This window comes from Magnolia sinica, chromosome 17, assembly GCF_029962835.1.
Source record: "Magnolia sinica isolate HGM2019 chromosome 17, MsV1, whole genome shotgun sequence".
Taxonomy (NCBI): domain Eukaryota; kingdom Viridiplantae; phylum Streptophyta; class Magnoliopsida; order Magnoliales; family Magnoliaceae; genus Magnolia; species Magnolia sinica.
This window is the reverse complement of record NC_080589.1, coordinates 10,605,303-10,625,997: the sequence shown is the minus strand read 5'-3', so window position 1 is coordinate 10,625,997 and position 20,695 is coordinate 10,605,303. Positions and strand designations below refer to the sequence as shown.

Here is a 20,695-nt window from a genome sequence, read left to right as displayed (position 1 = left end):
ATAAATCTTAGGTGGATCACACCACAGGAAAACAATAGTGATTGGATATCCACCATTAAAATTCTCCTAAGGCCCACTGTGCTGTTTATTTGACATCCAATCTATTGACTAGTTCATACAGGCCCAGATGAAGGGAAAAAACAAAGATCAACTTGATCCATAACTTTTATGGCCCCCAAAAGGTTTTTAATGGTTGACGCTCATTCAACACTGTTTCCTGTAATGTGGTCCATTTGAGATTAAGATATACCTCATTTTTGGTCTCATATATCATAAAATAATCTGGAAAAATAAATAGACGGCATGGATGAAACACATACATCATGTTGGAGTCCACATATCACCGACCCCCAGCCATTGGCTGGTGGCAGGGGAAGTAGCCAATCCGTTTCCGGTCGGTCCAGATGTTAAAGTAGAGCCGGAACAACAAGAATACGGTAGAGCCATCTATCTATGGAACACGCGGCAAGAAGATGAGACAATCAGGTCCGTTCATCTAGACGAACAACTAATGGATGGCCAAAATTTCGAAAGAATACTAATCAGATGATCACAACCATCAATTCTTTTCATTTCCAATCACTTAACACCGACCATTAGCAATCTCTTTGCTGGACACTGTTCTGACGGATAGGATCATCAGATATATGCATATCTTGAGCCATTTTCCATCTATCTTAGAGGCCCACTAGATGGACAGTTCTGATTGACACATCATCATCCTGCCTCGTGTACGGTAGGGATTAAGCCAGACCTGCATGAGTGTAAGTGTCCCAAATACTTGGAGACCTTCCATCCTCGGCTACTGCGCCTTCAACCTGCGTCAAATGCTCCCACACAAGGGTAATTTGGTCATTAAAAAATAAAGCATTACGACAAAATACTTACCACCGTTAGGGTAGAATGGACATTTTCCATTTGAAAGAGGGAAAGAAAGACCTGATAAGCTGAGGTTCCAGCACCAAAAACAAAGCCTGGTGGGAAGTCATCACTACTAAGTTTGGGGGTATTTTGGGCAAAACGAACTTCTGATAAGGTTAGAAGAATAAGAAGAAGTAGAGAAGATACACCCAACATCTGTGTATAGCTTCTGTTACTCGGTCTTCAACTCTTTCTTCCTTCTTTCTCTCAGACCGACGTCTCTTTTATAACCTTGATAGGAGTGTCAGTGGACCGGGCTCGGGCCTGAAATATCAGAATGATAAAAGAGCTACCGACGACCCGGCCCGGCCCGAAATAGTTGAAAATTCTGGCCGAGACCTACCCAGGCCGGCCCATTGACAGAACTATGCGTGAGACTTGACATAGCGGTGCAGGCAGTGGATTGGCTGGTGTACGACACACCAGCTGGTGTCGATACGTGTCGTGCGAAGAAGAGCGCCGACGCTCCTCGAGCTCCGAGTTGTACGAACGGTTCAAAGGAGATCAAAGTTACAGGGGACCCACAATGATGTATTTATTATATCCACACCATTCATCCATTTTTCGAGATCATTTTAGAGCATTAGAAGAAAAATGAATCATATCCAAAGTTCAAATGGGCCACACCAAAAATGGCAGTGAGGATAATGATTTTCACCCTTAAAAAATTTGTAAGGCCCACCATAATGTTTATTTTCCATCCAATTTGTTAATAATGTCACAAATACATGGATGAAGAGGAAAAACAAAATTTATATTGATTTGAAACTTCTACGGCCCAAAAAGGTTTCAATGGTAGACGTTCAATCTCCCGCTACTTTTTGCAGTGTGATCTACTTAATTTTTAGATCTGCCTTATTTTTAGGCTCAAGCCTTAAGACGAGCTGGCAAAATGGATAAATGGTTTGGATATAACACATACCTCATAATGGGACCCGCAGAACTTGCCAACGTCAATACACCAGCTGTATAGCTGGTGTGTGGTACACCAGCCAATCCCCTTCCACTGGATAGTTTGGATTGAGTCTTGGCACCGTCTGGACGGAATCAGTCCAGGCAGGACGCGGCTCGCGTCCAACCACCCCCGCCCTTCCGGGCAGGGCTCTGTGGGGCCCACCGTGATGTAAGTGTTTTATCCACTCCATTTATTGCTTTTATCAAATAATTTTAAGGTATCATCCAAAAAAATTAGGCTGGCAAAGGGATTAAATGGACCACAAGATGGGGATTGAACGTCCACCATTAAAAACTTCTTAAAAGCTGGAGAAGTTTCAGATCAAGCTGTTATTTGTGTTTTCCCTTCATCCACGTCTACGTAACCTTATGAATAGGTTGGATGGTAAAAAAACATCACGGTGGCCCTAAGAAAGGTTTCAAGGGTGGGTGTCATGATTACTGCAGCCTCCTTTGGTGTGGTCCACTGGAGTTGTGGACCTGCTTCATTTTTAGGATCATGCCTTAAAATATCTGAGAAAAGTGATGAACGGCTTGGATAAAACACTTATATCATGGTGGACCCAAAGAGCCCTGCCGGGACGGTGATCTGTCTGGTATGACACGATCCGGGCAGTGGCTTTGTGGGCCACCGTGATGTATTGGTTTTATCTATACCCTTCATTCATTTTATTTTTTTTCCATATCATTTTAGGGCATGAACCCAAAACTTAGGTAGATCCAAGGCTTAAGTGGACCACGCGGTGGGATTGACCCACCATTAAAAACACTTTTAAGGGCCACAGAAATTTTAGGTTAAGATGACATTTGTATTTTCCCTTCAGGTAAGTGTTATTATGTGAGCTTTGTATTAAGCTGGTATTTGTATTTTTCCTTGGCCGAGGTCCTTTTGCCCTTCAGCAGGATGCATGGAAAATAAACGTTACGTGTGCGTAGGTAATTTTTAGTGGTGTGCATTCAATCACCAATGATTTGTGGTGTGGCCCACCTGAGATTTGGATCCGATTAATTTTTGGGGCCACGTCCTAAAATGATATGATAAATATGATGAACAGAATGGATATATGATGCATTCATAAAAGTGGGCTCCACGGTTAGGGTAACACTTGCTAAGGTGTTCCCCGGGTGACACCCGATCCACTCCATTACCTACGAGAGCCTCTTGGGGGCGGCTACCGACAACTTTAGCAGCGAGACTCGCCACTGAAGTAACGTTACGAAGTTTTGTGGGCCCCACCATAATGCATGTCGTGTATCCCCACTGTCCATGCATATGGAGAGATCGAGAATGAGCAGATCCATAGGTGGTGAAATCCCCTGGATCCTTACGCTTGCTCCGGTGGTAGACTCTCAGGAGTTTCAACACCCCGTCAAGGGTTCAAGTGTCCTTAGGTGGTGAAATCCCACTGCTGCGTGAGTGTGTGGGGTGTGTGTGCGTGTGTAAAATAAAATTAATAAAAAATATAAGCTTATCGGAAACTTTTGTAGCCCTAAGAAGCTTTTAATGGTAGGCATCACTCTCCCCACTGTTTTATGTGATGGGGTACACTAGAGCTTTGGATCTGACTCATTCTCAAAGTCATGCCATAATATGATATCTCAAAATGGATGGACGGTATGGATACAAAACATAAATCATGGTGGGTCCACATTACTTGGTGGCGTCACTTCAGTAGCGTGTCTCGCTGCTCAACCTGTCGGTTGCAAATCCGCTTCCGCCTGTTGGGGGAAACGGATTGGCTACTCCCCCTGCCAGCCCGGTGGCTGATAGTCGGCGCTCTGTGGGCCTCACTATGAAGTATGTATTTCATCCATGCCGTTCATCCATTTTTACAGATCATTTTAATGCTTGATACAAAAATTGATAAGGATATAAATCTCAGACTGTCCACACCACAGGAAAACAATAGAGATTGGATATCCACCATTAAAATCTTCCTAAGACCCACTGTACTGTTTATTTGACATCCAATCTGTTGATTAAGTCATACATACCTAAATGAAGGGAAAAACCAAATATCAGCTTGATCCAAAACCTCTATGGCCTCCAAAAAGTTTTTAATGGTTGATGTTGTTCGATCAACACTGTTTCTGGTAATGTAGTACATTTGAAATTGGGAGATACCTAATTTTTAGGCTCATACCATTCATGATGGAAAAATAGATGGACGGCATGGATGAAACACATATGGGGCCTACAGCGCACCGACCACTGGCCATCGGTGGCAGCGAGTAGCCAATCCGTTTCCCTGTTTGGGGGAACTTTCTGCCACAGAAAGTTATGTGGTCCCAGCTTAATTTTTTAGATATCCACACCATCCATCCATTTTGAAAGATCATGCGGGGACATGGACCCAAAAATGAGGTAGATCCAAATCTCAAGTGGGCCACACAACAGGAAAAGGTAGGTAGGAAAATATCTACCATGAAAATCTTCTTAAGGTCCGCCGTAATGTTTGTATCCCATCCATACTGTTCATAAGGTCATTCATACTATGATGAACTGAAATGAAAAAATATTAGCCTGATTCGAAACTTCTGTGGCCCTTTAAATGTTTCAACGGTGGATGTTCAATCCTCACTGTTTTCTAATCTTGTGGCCTACTTGAGTTTTGGATCTGCGTCATTTTCGATCATGGCCTAACATGATCCGGAAAAGCGGATGGAAGGAGTGGATTTTTCATAAACATGACAGTGGACCCACGTAGCTTCCTGTGGCAGGAAGTTCCTGCGCCATTCCACGTCCTTGGAAACGAAGCGGCTTTGGTGGATCCCCGGATTGACTGAGGCGGTTGGATACCTTAACGTGGAGCCATATTGTTGTATGTTATATAAATCCACGCCGTTCATCCGTTTTTATAGATTATTTTACATTATTATGCTTAAAAAGGAGTATATCAAAATCTTAGGTGGACCACACCCGAGAAACAGTGGTGACTGATGAATGTTTATTTTCCATCCAACATATTGGTAAGGTCTCAAAGACTTGGATGAAGGGATACACAAATATCAGCTTGATCCAAAACTTTTGTGGCCCACGATAAGTTTTTAATAATCAATCACCACTGTGTCCTGTGGTATGGCCCACCTGATATTTTGATCCACTTAATTTTGTGGATCATAGTCTAAAATGATCTTTCAGAATGGATGCACGGTGTGGATGTAAGGCATATGCATTGAGGTGGGCCCACAGTCAGGGATCCATGGGGATCTATCAAAGCTGCGTCCCGTGGAGCTGAGAGACTGTGGCTTCAATTCCAATGCTATTATTTTCTTTGGTACTGATCTGGGTCAGATTTTCATGATCGAAACCGTTTATGTGATGGGCCTTATCGTAGATGGGGTACCACGGAAAAACTTTCTCACATGGGAACTTCTCTACACAACAAATGTACACAAACCATACATATGACTGATCCAATCATAAGGTGGCTAAATCCATAAAAGAAATAATGTATACTACTTAAAATATCACAATTCACGTGTAGCCCATGTGATGATTTGATTGACCTGATGTTTTATTCATGTTATCATCGTGGTATGGTGTATTTATTAAAGATGTTATACACAACATGTGGGCCCCAAAAGTTTCGAGCTTCACTATTTTTTTAAAAAAAGTTTTTTTTAAATAAGATTACTTTTGTGATTTCATCTCTCAAAAAGCACATCGACCAAATTTCATACCATCTACATGTATATCATTTAACATTTATATCAACAATGCCATAATGCTTTTATTTATAAACTTGGTCAAACAGTCAACAGAATAGATGATGTAAATAATTTTTTTTTAAAATTATATAAAGCTATGATATTTTTGTTTAGGATCTATTTGTTTGATCAATTATGAAGTAAAGAAAAATGATAATATTTACAAATTACTGTACTTATCTAATGACATCAATCATTACAAGAAACAGCGTTTTTACTAACGAAATTTTTGCCGACGAAAAAAATTTCGTCGGTAAAAGTACATTTTTACCGACGAAATTTATTTCGTCGGTGGTTTTATCGACAAAGTAAAACCGTCGGGAATAATGTTTTTACTGACGAAAATTTTCATCGGTAGAAGTATTTTAATTTTTAAGATAGAAAATTTTCGAGCTATTTTGAAAATTCCGCGGTAAGACTTTTGCTGATGAAAATTTTCGTCGGTAAAAAGCACAAAATCACTTTTAACCATGAAATTTTCGTCGATACAAGTGTTATGGTTTTCACTTGAAATTTTCGCCCTGAGTTTTATCGACAAACTCAAACCGTCAGGAATAATGGTTTTACTGACAAAGTTTCATCGATAAGAGTTATGTTTTTCACTTAGGAAATTTCGCCTGAGTTTTACCGACGAACTAAAACCGTCGGGAATAATGGTTTTACCGTCGAAGATATTCTTCGGTAAAAGTGTAATGTTTCTCACTTAAAAAATTTTCGCCCTAAGTTTTACCGATGAACTAGAACCATCGTGAATAATGTTTTTAGCGACGAAAATTTTCGTTAATAGAAGTATTTTAATTTTTAAGATAAAAAATTTTCGCGCTATTTTGAAAATTTAGCGGTAAAACTTTTACCGACAAAAATGTTCATCGGTAAAAAGCACAGAACCACTTTTACCAATGAAAATTTTCGTCGGTAAAAGTGTTATGGTTTTCACTTAGAAATTTTTGCCCCGAGTTTTACCGATGAACTAAAAGTGTTATGGTTTTCACTTAGAAACATATTCTCAATTCCCTAAAGGTAAAACCTATAACCTAAACCTAAATCTACAATATAAACCTATAATTTTAACCTAAACCTAAACCTAAAATCTAAATGTATTCTCAAATCTCTAAACCTAAACCTACACCTAATTCTAATCTCAACTCCTTAACCTAAACCTAAACTTGAAAACCCAAACCTAAACCCGAACCCGAACCCGAACCCGATTTCCTAAACCTAAACCTTAACCTATTCTCAATTCCCAAAACCTTAACCTATAACCTAACATAAACCTAAACCTATAACCTAAACTTATAACATAAACCTATAACCTTAACCTAAACGTAAAACCTAAACCTAAACCTAAAACCTAAATGTATTTTCAAATCTCTAAACTAAAACCTATAACCTACAACATTAACATAAACTTATAACCTAAACCTATAACCTACAACATTAACCTAAATCTATACTTATAACCTAAACCTATTCTCAAATCTCAAAACCTATAACCTATAACCTAAACCTAAACCTTAACCTATAACCTAAACCTTAACCTATAACCTATAACCTATAACCTAAACTCAATTCTCTAAACCTTAACTTATAACATAACCTAAACATAAACCTATAACCTACACTTATAACCTAGACCTAAACCTAAACCTAAAACCTAAATGTATTCTCAAATCCCTAAACCTAAACCTACACCTAATCCTAATCTCAACTCCTTAACCTAAACTTAAACCTAAACTTGAAAACCCAAACCTAAACCCTATCCCGAACCCGAACCCGATTTCCTAAACCTAAACCTTAACCTAATCTCAATTCCCTAAAGCTATAACCTATAACCTATAACCTAAACCTAAACCTTAACCTAAACCTAAACCTATAACCTTAACCTAAACCAAAACCTATTACCTAAACCTTAACCGATAACCTATAACCTATAACCTAACCTTAACCTAAACCTAAAACCTAAATCTAAACCTATAACTTAAACCTATAGCCTAAAACCTAAATGTATTCTCAAATTACTAAACCTAAACCTACACATAATCCTAATCTCAACTCCCTAACCTAAACCTAAACCTAAACTTGAAAACTCAAACCCAAACCCGATCCTGAACCTGAACCTGATTGATGTAATAATGTAGCCCAATCACATGGCAACAAGCAAGAAAATCTTGCATTGTTGGCAAGCATACTCGAACTCGAGCATCACAATGCATTTATTTCCATTTCCACTATCTCTTATAGCATAGATTATTTGAGATTTGGATTTATCTCATTTTTAGAGTCATGTCCTAACACAATATGATAATATTAATAGACAAGGTGGATTTGTCACCAACATTATTCCAAGACCCATATAACTTCTCTTTATAGGAAGTTGGGTAGTCCATCAAAGGAGATAAGGATCACCTCTCATATGTTCTCTCTTTTCATTTGTTTTTTTCCATAAGATTGTTTATTTTTGTGGTATCTGCTCACGTACAATATTTTATCATGTTAATATAATTATAAGTGGCCTAATCTCACCTTTCTAAAAACAACTAATAATAATTTCTACCTGATGAGAAATCACTAAGTACCATTAGGCTCAACCCAAAAAGATAAATTAGCATTTTCTTTCTTTCTTTTTCTTTTAACACACACTTACACACTAGAGTCGCTTACGGCCACAATGGGTACTTGAACTCGTGACCTTGTATTGAAACTATTTTGAATCTACCATGAAGGCATGAGTAAAGACCTAGGTGTGTGTGCAATGTCGGCGATGTGTTCACCACATTGAATTTTGTGAACCCCACTAGAAAATAGGCTATGAATAATTTTTTGTATTTTATTTATGATGTTAAACTTATATGTATTTATGCGTGGATGAATGTGATGTGGATAAGATTGTTTGTGTTTGGATGGATGTAGTTTATGTTTGGATGGATTTACGTAGTTTGGGTTTAGATAGATGTGAATGTGAATATGATGAAATATATTATATAACAGGTGTATATCAGGAAGAATATGATGAAATATATTGTGACAGGTGTATATCAAGAATTTTGTGCTAGAATATTAAAAAAAAAAAAAAGAGAGACTTTACCTACGAAACTTTTCGTAGGTAAAAGTCTCATCCACGTTTTTACCTACAACAACAATCGTCGGTAAAAGTTTTTTACTTATTTTTTGCCGACGAAAAATTTCATCGGTAAAGTCTTGCCTTTGCCGATGAAAATTTTTTTCGTCGATAAAAGCTAGGGGTGGGTAAAATAGATCCGATCCGGTGGATCCGACCCGATCAGACCCGATCCGACCTGAACCGACGGTCTGGATCGGTCAGGATCGAGTTAGATAATTCAGATCCGAACGAATTTCGGATCAAATTCGGGTATGGGTGGATCTGGACCGACGACCCGACCCGATCCGAAATCGGGTATTATATAAGGGCATTTTACATTTTACCCTAATCTAAAAACACGCCCAATCCCTATCTTTGTCTCTCGCTCTCTCTCTCAACGCTCACCCCCGCCGATTCCCTCTCCCAAACCCTTACCGCCTACTCTCTCTCTCTCTCTCTCTCTCTCTCTCTCTCTCAACGCTCACCCCCGCCTATTCCCTCTCCCAAACCCTCACCGCCTACTCTCTCTCTCTCAAAGCCCCAACCCCCACCTCCTATGCCGATGCGTGTAACACCGTTTAGAAGGTGACCCCGCACCGGCCAGCTAGCTGGCGTCAAAGCTCTCTGGCCCACCATTATGTATTTTTAAATCCCCGCCGTTCAAAGCTCTCACGCACCATCAGGCATCAGGTATCTCTCTCCCATTCTCTCTATCTCTCATTCTCTCAAATGCAAAAATTGGAGAGTCAGAGCTTCCAATTTTGGGAGTTTTAGGGCCACAGATTTAGGATTTTTATGGTTATGGAATCCATCATTCAATAGTGATTTTAGGGTTTTGAGATAGAATTTAGAGCTTTCTTTAGAGTTTTAGGGCCACAGATTTAGGGTTTTGAGATAGAATTTAGGGCCACAGATTTAGAGCTTTCTTTTCTACTTCTTCTTCTTCTTCTTCTTCTTCTCTCTGTCAATGATTTTAGGGTTTTGAGATAGAATTTGAGATAGGATTTTAGTCGGACTCGAATCAGCCCATACACATTCCGGATCTGTTCGAGTTAGGTGACCTGGACTCGGTCCCGGATCGGAACGAGTTCGGGTCAGGTTATCGAGATTTCGGATCTGGTCGTGTTGGACCCAATCTGATCCGACTCGGTCCGATGCCCAGCTCTAATAAAGGCTTTTACCTTCGGTCTTTTACCGACGAAAATTTTCGTCAGTAAAAATTTTTACCTATGAAAAAAGTGGATTTAGCGACGTAATTTTTCGTCAATAAAAGTGAGTTTTCTTGTAATGAATCGCATTTTACTGCAATGATAATATTGGTAATTGTTTGTTTTATTTAGGTAAAATGGACAATAATTTTACTATCTTTTATTACATGTAGAATTATAATGATTACAATTTCTTTTACTTTACTTTTATTACATTTGTATTTTATTCTTGAATTATGTATGATAATACTTATTTAAATAAATATTATGAAATAGTATAAATAGCTTATTTACATTACGTTACCATGAAAATCAGCGAAACAAACAGGCCGAAAGCAACGATTACATAATGTATAATGGTAAGCTTACATTCTGTATTACAAATGACTTCACGAGATCCACCCTGTTTGTCAAGTGTATGTTTGATGTGAGCCGAAACACTTCGCTGGTCCAAAACTCTGATAGGCCTCATCATAATAATAGTGTAAAAATCATGGCAAAAATATGGTGTAGAACTCCTAAAAGTATGATGACAACTTAATTTTTGGATGGTTCATTTGTCTTGAAGATTTACATTAAATTAACAGATTGGATAGTGTATATAAACCATGGAGAGCCCTATAATCAATTAACGGTAGGTGTCTCATTCCTACTCTTTTATATGATGTAGCCTACTTGAGTTGCAGATTAGTCTCATTTATTTTATGTTTTTTTCTTTTTCTTTGTTTTTGTTTATGGAGGCAACCCTATCTAATGTAGGGTAGATCGTAAGCAAATTCATAGTGAGGGTCCAGCGGATAAGTATCTCGGATCTCATAAGTTGCCAATGGGTGATCACTAGCTATTGGATAGGCTAAGTATAATAGTCACTCAACATGCATATTCAAAAGGCCAACTTGTGAAAAAAGAGAGGCTTGTTGTATCTTTGACCTGCGTGATTATGCATCGCTGCCCATCCATGGTAGATCCCATCAGATGGTTGGTACATATGTAAGGACCTTATGCGCAAGGGACATAGATCAGGTGGCGTTGCCTATTGGGATAAAGATTCCTTCATGACTACACACAACAATATCGAAAAAAAAAAAAAAAAGCAGAAAAGGGGATGTGAACCACAACATATAGATTAGGTGGTTCCCTTTTGATACGCACATGGATCCATGGCAATCCACTATGCTCAAAAGCAAAAATCGAAGAAACGACTCTCAATTACTCCATACAAACCAGGGTTTGATGAAAGTCCTAGTTGGATGAATATTACACATATGACGATCAGGGCTCTGTAGACCCTAACATTGCCAAAACCACTCCCAATAGTGGTATTGATGTGTTGGCCATTGTGGGGCCTAACATGATGTATCTATTTTATATCCATGCTATCCATCCATTTTGTGTTCTCATTTGAAAGCATGAAACAAAAAATGAAGTAGAAGCAATTGCGATTGAATGCCCACCAATAAAAACTTCTTAGGGGCCACAAAAGTATTAGATAGGGTTAATATTTGTGTTTTCCATTCATTAAAGGTCGAGTGGCCTTATCAACAAGTTGGATGACAAATAAACATTTCCATGGCCTTAGATTCAATGGTGGGTGTCATTATCCCCACTATTTCCTTTGGTGTGGTCCACTTGAGCTTCGGATTTGTTTCATTTTTGGGTTCATGCCTTAAAATGAGTTGGAAAAATATATGAATAACATAGATATAAAACATATACATCATATAGGGCTCCAAAGTGCCAAACGCATCAACACACCACTAATGGGGGTGGTGTGGGAAACACTACCTAATCCGTATCCCTACACAAGTGGGCTTTTGATAGGATACTTTACCCGTTGTGCCACAAAGTGGGTTCTCACCCTAGATTAGATCATTTCCCTATTTGGAATGTGGGATTAGGTGGCATGAGATTGCATTTGGTCCAATGTAAATTTTATCCTATATTTGAAAATGATAGCAAGGATTGAATTAATTAAGGTATCATATCATTTAATCTAAGCAGGAGATATGACGAGATTTCCAGTGAATTTCAAAATGCATGACATCTATGGGCTCCATATTGATGCATGCAGTTTTCCCACCCTCATCCATCATATGGACCCTTTACACATAACAATCGAGTTGCATATGCATATAGGTGAATGCCATCAATTGTGAAATATGGTCCGTTGATTATAATTCCATGGTCCACCAAATGTAGGTTCACTTAATACAATATTTTTCCCAAAGGAAGAACTTAATCCCAAATATGGAATTGGATGGTCAAACTACCATGGTATTTCCATATAATCATTACGTAATAATGTTATTAATTTTCAATAATTAAACTCAATACCCTTTGATCTTGTGTTCCAAAAAGCCACTCCTTAAGGATTTTAATAGAACGTTGTCATGTGCGCTAGCTATGGGACACAACTGTGGCCTTTACTATGCATGTGGCATATAGCTTAATCCTCAGTGATCCAATTAGTGCAACTCATTTTGATAGATTTTAACCCAAAGATTTATATATATATATATATATATATATAAAGGTTAATAACTAAACATCTATTGTATGGTAAAAAAACAAAACCTAGTACATGTTTCCCGCTTGCACTCGGACCCATCCAAAACTCAGGTCAGCCACTGATCAAATCTAAGGGTTGACAACCCCAAGTGTAGGGCTGCGATGCAGTAATAACTCGGTGAGACCAAAGTCGAATCCTCAGGAAATAGGAAACACAACTAGAACTAGTGTAAAGGTAAATGGTTATTTGCATTTTTCGTCCAGTGAATAAAAAATGGATTTTAAAACAAATAATAAAAATGACTAAGGATCCAGGAATTTATTTATAGCATCATAATATTTAATTGATTGATTCAACTCTCATAACTCAATTGGAATCGAAGTCCTATCTTATCCAATTGGAGAATAATTCTATTAAACTAATTTTAAACACTAAAAAAACATGAATTCGATTGAACGATTCAAAGCATTCAGATCTCAACCGTAGGGAATCAAGAGCATCCAATGTACCCGGTGGTGATAATAAATCAATCAATTATATATTTTGATTCATTCTCTAATCAAGTTAAGTAATTGTACATTCAAAACATCTATTATAACCATAGTTCACAATGAATCAAGGAAATAAAGAACTTAAAAACTTTCATAAAGTAAGTTCAAATCAATTTAATCTAATATCATCATTTAACTATTGTCGTTGAATCAAATAAACTAAATATTATAATTAACTACAAGTTTCATCTCTTAGCCTTACCTAAGATATTAACCTAAGAAACCTAAAAAGACAAACTAGAACTGAATGATTGAAGAAGAATGACAGCTCCATGGAAGCTCCACCATCCCTTGGTCTCTCTATCAAGTCGTATTTCATATCTAGAGCAACCTAAAGCTTCCCTTTAAATATGATAAATCTACACTAACTTTGGACCGATTTTAAATTTTTATACTTTTATTACTCTCCGGTCGCACTGAAAATAGCCTTCGGTCGCACTAAAGTCGAGTCGAGTCTAGTCGAACATTCTTTTGGTTATAGTCGAATTTCGTTGAATTATGTTTGAAGTACATGTCTCATTTAAGTCGCACCGAACTCTCCTTCAGTGATACTGAACATAACTTCAATCATACTTAAAAGTCGAACCAAATTAAATCTGGAAATCATTATTTCTTGTTGGACTATTGAGGCACTTTCGGTAGGACCGAACCAACCTTACGTAGGACTGAATAGTCTGTTATTTTTGTTTTTTGAACTGTGTGAATTTTTGGTCTTTTTTTCATCCTTTGTACTTGGTTTTGTTGGATATTTGTCACTTGATTTCTTTAATATTATCCTTAAAATATCCAATTCTACATTGCCTTTGAGCTTGATATCTTTTTCAACTTTAAATCCTCATTTTAAGCATGCATTTAACTTTAGATCCAAAATCACCTCGCATGTAGAAAACATATTTATTGGATCAATTAATCAATTAAATTCAGGCAAAACCAGTGCAATTGAGGAGATAAATATGCAATATTTAGGTGTTATCAATAGTTGACAACTTCACTAATTGCGTGAGCACTATTAGGTTCCAATTATTATAAGGCAAGCTTCATGTTACCAATCGTTTATTTAGCTCAAGGGGGCATGTTAACAACCTATCACATCTATGCCACAACTACCTCTGAATGGTTAGTGAGATCACAACGGAGATTTCAAATTCAAGTCTATGCTTTATCCAAAGGTTATTATAAACACATTAGTTTATAAATACCATAGGATCCATGAAATCTATTATCAGATTGTTTTTTATATATACATATGAAATTCTCTTTAAATACATGGCAAAAGTTTAACATGAAAGTCATATAATCATTTCCTAGATGGTAAAGTATTAGAATGAAGGTTCTTTTCATCATTTTAATGCATTTAATGTTTTAAGTCATTTGTCTAGAGGACTGTTTGGATATAAATAAGATCTTTTGTTATGGTTAAGAAAAAGGTCAACTTGGCTAAGTCCAATCAAAACTGATCCATCCTTACATATATGTCTTATATCCTATAAATGTCATTTTAATCCTCAATTAGGCAACCCATGCACGTTGAATATAAACAATTAATTTTGTTCCTTTAAATGTGTTTTTTCGTGTATGTGTGGACTACTTGATTAGCAAATATAGGAAACATTCAAGTAGAAAATAAAGATTTTATCCGATCTTTAGTCAAACTTGGTTGACCCTAGGCCAAGTTGATTTTTTAGGCTTTGATTTGGGCTTAGGCCCACAATGCTAGGTTAATGTCGAGCTTGGGTGTAAGGTCTTGAGTGTCGAATCAAGTCGAGTCAAGCCTAAATAGACTTACTGCCACCCCACTTATGTATATGAAAGTGGTTAAAAAGAAAAATCACTATGTAGACACCCAACTCTAATAAGGTGTGTAATCAATATTGAACCAAAACTGATGGCTCACCCAAAGCTCATAACCCTTAGAAAACCTGCAACCTAGAGATCTTGATTAGGTTCTCATTCACTGTCAACCTACTAAATCACCCTATAACCCAATCCAAAATAACACAAGGGCCCTATGGCCCACTGAAACCTAGTAAGAAAAAGACTAAAATGCAAAATTCGTTCTCAACGGCTAACACATTCTAGCTACTCTAGATCCAAAGAAGGACACCATAGTTCATCCCAAAGTAGCTAGTATGAAAAGAATGTAAGTATATGAGCTAGTAACAATAAGATTTTCTAAAATCTCCATAGGGCTATGAGCAGTTCTCTAGGATTTCTAGGTCAGTTATATTGAGATTTAACTATGGTGGGTGGCAAAATGGTCGCCCTTAAATTTCTTTCTTATTACTCAAATGTCATCAAGCCTCCTATAAATACCCCCCACCTCTTCTCATTACAAATACAATTTCTCTACCAAGGAGAGGGAGGAGAAGAATGAGAGTAACAGTAATAGAATGGGAGTCAAAATAAGAAAGGGTAAGAGTGAGAGATTAAGAGAGAGAAAGTGTGTGCATCTCATCCAAGCCATCTCACATAGTCCATATGTCCATCCAAGCCATCTCAATTGTTCAAGGTCATCGAAGTAGGGTCGTGATTTGTATCTTTCTTTTATTTATATTGTGCATTTTTCTTTTCATACACCCCCTACTTCTCTTTCAAGTGACATGTTGATGTATGCTCTATACCTTCGCGTATCGGGAATTAATGATCATTTTTGTTTTTTTTTCTTTTATAACCACCATTTCCCCAAATCAACATCGAGATTAAGACATTACAAGCTCCCAAGTAGTGATTTGAGTAGATCAGTAGTTCTCTATTTGATTTTGGATCTTGTTCGCAACCAACTACTCAATAAAGCTATTTGGAACCATAAAAATTTTCAAAGATTTTAAAATCCTACAAAGTAAACACCACATGTAAGCACATGTAGAGAAGGGTGCCTAACCCCTTCATTCTTTACCACCAAAGTTTTTACTCAGAATCCCCGGCTTCAAACCATCCAAGAAGTCATTATAGTTGGGAAGTGTTGATTCCCCCAACTAAAAGTGATTCTATGATATCTAACTGACCACATATTCTAAGTTATTTGGCTAGTAAGACAACTCTAAGTCAAACTTATCATCATCTTAAGTCAATATTACATCCCTTGACCAAGTATATCCACGTGGAAACATCCGCCACATGTGTTGGGTTATAGGGGGCAAGCCCCCCTTGTGGGAGAGTGTCCACACATATTAGGGAATTAAAAAGATAATCAACTTTTGAAGCTTTGAATTAAAATAGTAACTTAGTAAAAAACTTTTTCACTTTTCGTTTGCGTAACCAAATAAGATTAAGAAAAGTTAGTTGATTATTTTTTAACTTAACTGATTATTGTTGTATCCGAACAAAGGAAAGTATTATAGCATATTTAGTGTAAAAGTGTGTTAAATAATATATATATATATATATATATATGTGTGTGTGTGTGTGTGTGTGTGTGTGTGTGTGTGTGTGTGTGTGGATGTTGGGGGACTGTGGAAGCACAAAGAGATGAATATAGGATAGCAATCCAATAGCACCAAGCAAACACAATGAGAACACGATGATTTAACGTGAAAAAACCCTTTTGGAAAAAAATCAAGATACAAAGCGACAGATGATCACTATGAAAGTAGAAATTACAAAGATAAAAAGCTTTCTCGATTCGAACAACTTCGAATCTCACCCTTGCTACACCCTTTGAAACCCTGGGACAATTTAGAAACCCTTAGAACACCTCCCAATCCCGTTTACACTCATATATATAGCCTTGGAAAGAATCTCAAATGAAATCGAAAACAAATCTCGCAATTTCGCAGTTTTACGAAAAAATCTGCGCATAATCTATCGATGCCATTGAACACTCATAGATGACATCGAAACTAATCAGTCGATGTCATCAAATACTCATAGATAACATCGAACTAATACCTCAACTGTCCATAGACAAAACATGATTTTTCAAAAATTCTCGATGGCATCGAACTAATCCTATCGGTGGCATCGAACATTCATCGATGACATAAAAAAAAAGCTCAATTAGTCTAGCAACCAACTAAAGAAAATCCAGAAAATATCGATGGGATCGAGAACTGTTCGATGCCATCGAAGGTGACATCGAACACTGTCGATGGCATCGACAGACCTGGTAACAGACTCAATTTAAGACACTATTACAACAGTAGGTGACTATAATTATGCTAATTTATAGGTGCTTAGTTGTAATTTTCTTTGAATATATTTCTCACTCAATTGTTTGAGATTCCCATTGGCATTACTACTTGGGGACCGGAAGGGAGGAAAGTGTCATGGTAAACACATTATTATATATAAGAAAACATTAGAGCTATCTCCCTAAAGTATGCAGGATGGATTATTTATCAGTCAGATCCTCTCATATTATGGACCCTAACGTGGATTTAAAACCATTTAAAACATAATTGAATAGTTGTAAGACTTGTATCCTAATCCGTACTGTTTCGTCAAATTTCGCGATCCTTCCCGACGAATTCCAACAACCTGCGACCTATAATCGTCGTTTGCGCGTGACCCTAAGTCGTACCCTATAGGTTTGAGTCGGCTTAAACCGAGACTTGTACCATTGCAACCGCACCATCGCCACGGTTCTGACGCCGCGTCTTGCATACCAATCCGATACCCTGGCAGGGAGATGTGGGCTCGCGTTCAGTTCAAGGAAAAACATTGCGCGTTTGCAATCCCAAGAGAATCTCTACAAAATATCTTATCAATCAATCACTCAATCAATCAATCAATCCATCAATCAATGCTTTCTTTCTCCCCAAGTCAAGCAACCACCAAGTCAACTCTCTCTCACCCTCTCTCTTACACACCCATACATGTCAAGTACACCATCACCTCACCCATCACTCACATCCATCACTCATCTCTCACTCTCTCTCCTTACAACCCTCTTTCTCTCTCTCATTTCTCAACACACTTTCCAAGCAAGGGAAGAGAGTGCAGTTCCAAGCTCTTCCATGTGAGAGAATAGTGCATGTGTGTAGCCCACTTCCTCTCCCAAAAACCTTCATCCTAGCCATTCATTTCTCATCTTCCACCATCAAAGTGAAGCACAAGGAGACTGGCATTCCATCGGACCAAGAAGATCGAACGATGGGTGCTTCTATAGGTTAATTTTCATATTTTTATGATGGGCCAAGTGAGGCCTACCATCGATGGTATGGATCTCACTTTGGACCCTAAGATGTGGCCGATGGCCCACCTTGATCCTCATGATCATTCCATGATGGGGCCATCCTCCATGGACCCCATCATGATGTTTATTTTCCTTGCATGGATAGGGTCATCTAGACCTTCCATTTTGGTGGAGAAAGGATCTCCACCGTTGATTTTGATCGGTGGGCCCGTATGAAATGGGACCCACTTGATGTATGATTGATTGCAAAGGAGGGCCCATAGTATCGGGGTCCCTCTATCACACGCGTGTCTCTCTCTCTCTCTCCCTCTCTTTCATTTGTTTTCTTGTTGTATGTGATGATGTGGCCGTGTGGCCCACCCGAATGGACCCCACCATAAGGCATGTATTTTATCCAAGTCATCTATAGATGGGGCCCACTTTACGAGTGTTGTATCCACACCACCCATCATTTGGTGGCTCATGTGGGCAGCCCACTTGAAATGCATAACCGTTCAGTGTCCCTGGACGCTGGACGTTGAATAGAAAACACAAATATTAGCTTGGTGTAAAGCATTTGGGGTGGGCCACTTGTGTAGGCCCCACCTTGATGCATGAATGTAATCCATGCCGTTCATCCTATTCTTCAGATTATTTAAGGCGTTGAGCCGAAAAATGAAGCTGATCCGATTTTCTGGTGGGCCATAGCATAGCAAACAACGTTTTTACCGTTGAAATTAGAGGTGGGCATTGAGCCGAGTCGAGTCGAGGTAGGCGAAGCTTGGCTTGACTTGTCCATGATGTACTCGAGTTCGAGCTCGAGCTTCGCCTCGAGCTCAACATTGAAGCTTGGCTTGTTTGCCAAAGCTATCGAGTTGAGTTCGAGTCGAGCTAGTGGTTCGAGTCGAGTCGAGTTTACCTTGAGTCGAGCTCAAGCTTGTTGGGTGAGAGAGTAATGGATTCAATTCTTGATCCTCCTCCATTGATGAAAATTCAAAAATCTAAAGAGAATCAAAACAAAACCTAATGAAAAAACTGAACAAAGCTTCGAATCGGATGAGGAAACTTGTAAGAACCGATCTGTTCTTGATCTTCTTCCATGAGCAGAAATCCAAATACTAGAAAAGAAACAGAGCAGAACACAGATCAGAAATCCAAGTAAAGAGTTCTAGCCAATCAGATCATTGGATTTCCTTGAAGCTCTAACAAATCTGAGAAGAACCCATCTCGAATTTCTTGGGTTTCTCGCCTAAGAAGTAAATCTCAAGAGATTGAAATCATACTATTATGGAGCTGAAACGAAAACTAGTGGTGGTGGTTGGGGCGGGCGTGCGGCTGGCAGTGGGCAGAGAAAGAGAAGAAAGGGAAAGGGAAGGGGGTGTGCGGTCAGGTAGAGACTCTAGGGTTTGTTTTATATTTTTTTTATTTTTAAGTTTAAACTTAAAACTCATATTAATATAATATATATATATATATATATATATATATATATATTTAATATATTTATTAATCGAGCCGAGTCAAACTAGAGTTCAAGCTTCGAGTCGAGTCGAGTTCAAGTCGAATCGAGTTGAAATGCCCCCTGGTCGAACTTGGCTTGAACTCAACTCGAGCTTCAAATAATTAGCTTGGCTCGGCTCGAATTGATCATTCAAGCGGAGTCAATCCGAGCTAACTCGAGTCGAGTCGAGCGAGCTTTTCGAGCTAGCTTGACTTGTGAACAGCCCTAGTTGAAATACCCTCGTGTCATTTCTATACCCCAAAATATATCGAATATTGGGCTTATTTGGCTTGTCTTGAGCCATAGGAGCCATGGCTGGGTCGGATCCACCTGATGCGGGCCCCACCTGTGAAAAATCACGAAAATTCAGTTTTTTTCAAAAAAAATAATAGCAAACAACAACAGCTGACGCTGCTGCTGCTGCAAGGACGGCACAACGTCCTCTGCGCTGGGACGGTCCTAGCCAACCGTGGGTCCCCAAATGTGGGCCCCACCGTGATGTGTGTGAACATCAGCACCATGCATTTTGTGGCCCCTTTAGGGCAGCGGGTCCCCTCCAAAAATCAGTTGTATGGGGGACTGAGGTGGCCCACATCACAGGAGACAGTGTGGTTGAATGTCTGCTATTGAAACCCCTTTTGGGTTAACAAAAGTTTTGGGTCAATATGAAATTTGTTTTTCCTATTCATCCAGTTCCGTGTGACCTTATCAACAGATTGGATAGAAAATAAATGTTATGGTGGGCCCCACAAGGATGTATGTGTTTTATTCACACCGTCCAAGCGAACGGTGGAACCCACCACGTTGTATGTGTTGTATACATGCCATCCACCCATTCTCTGTAGAGACGGTGGGTCCCACTGCTGTTGACTTTAGCAAGGTTTGTGGGACCTATGTATGATGTATACCACACCGTCCATATCACTGGACAGTGGGACCCACCATGATGCATGTGTTGCATCTAAACCGTCCAACCATTTGGCAAGCTTGTCTTACAGGCTTGAGACAAAAAACAAGACAGATCTATAGTTCAAGTGGGCCGCACCTTGGTATATGTTTGAGGCCCATCTTGATTTATTTGTGGCCGTCCATTGAGGCCCACCCTGGTATATATATATAAGGCCCAA

The 20,695-nt window shown here is 38.6% G+C and overlaps 1 protein-coding gene across 3 annotated transcripts in view; it reads right to left on the bottom strand.

Moving 5' to 3' along the window:
* Positions 1-20,695, bottom strand: part of LOC131231549 (beta-glucosidase 22-like) — a 92,775-nt gene that overhangs the window by 30,360 nt on the left and 41,720 nt on the right. For 2 of the 3 annotated variants that reach the window (XM_058227768.1, XM_058227769.1), the window contains exons 1-2: positions 940-1,129; positions 755-818 (exon numbers count right to left, since the gene is read on the bottom strand). The exons of the other annotated variant lie outside the window; for it this stretch is intronic. In XM_058227768.1, the coding sequence (XP_058083751.1) occupies positions 755-818; positions 940-1,077 (202 nt within the window). In that variant the 5' untranslated portion in view covers positions 1,078-1,129. Of the gene's footprint in view, positions 1-754; positions 819-939; positions 1,130-20,695 lie in introns of those variants that run through there. 3 annotated transcript variants of the gene reach the window in all.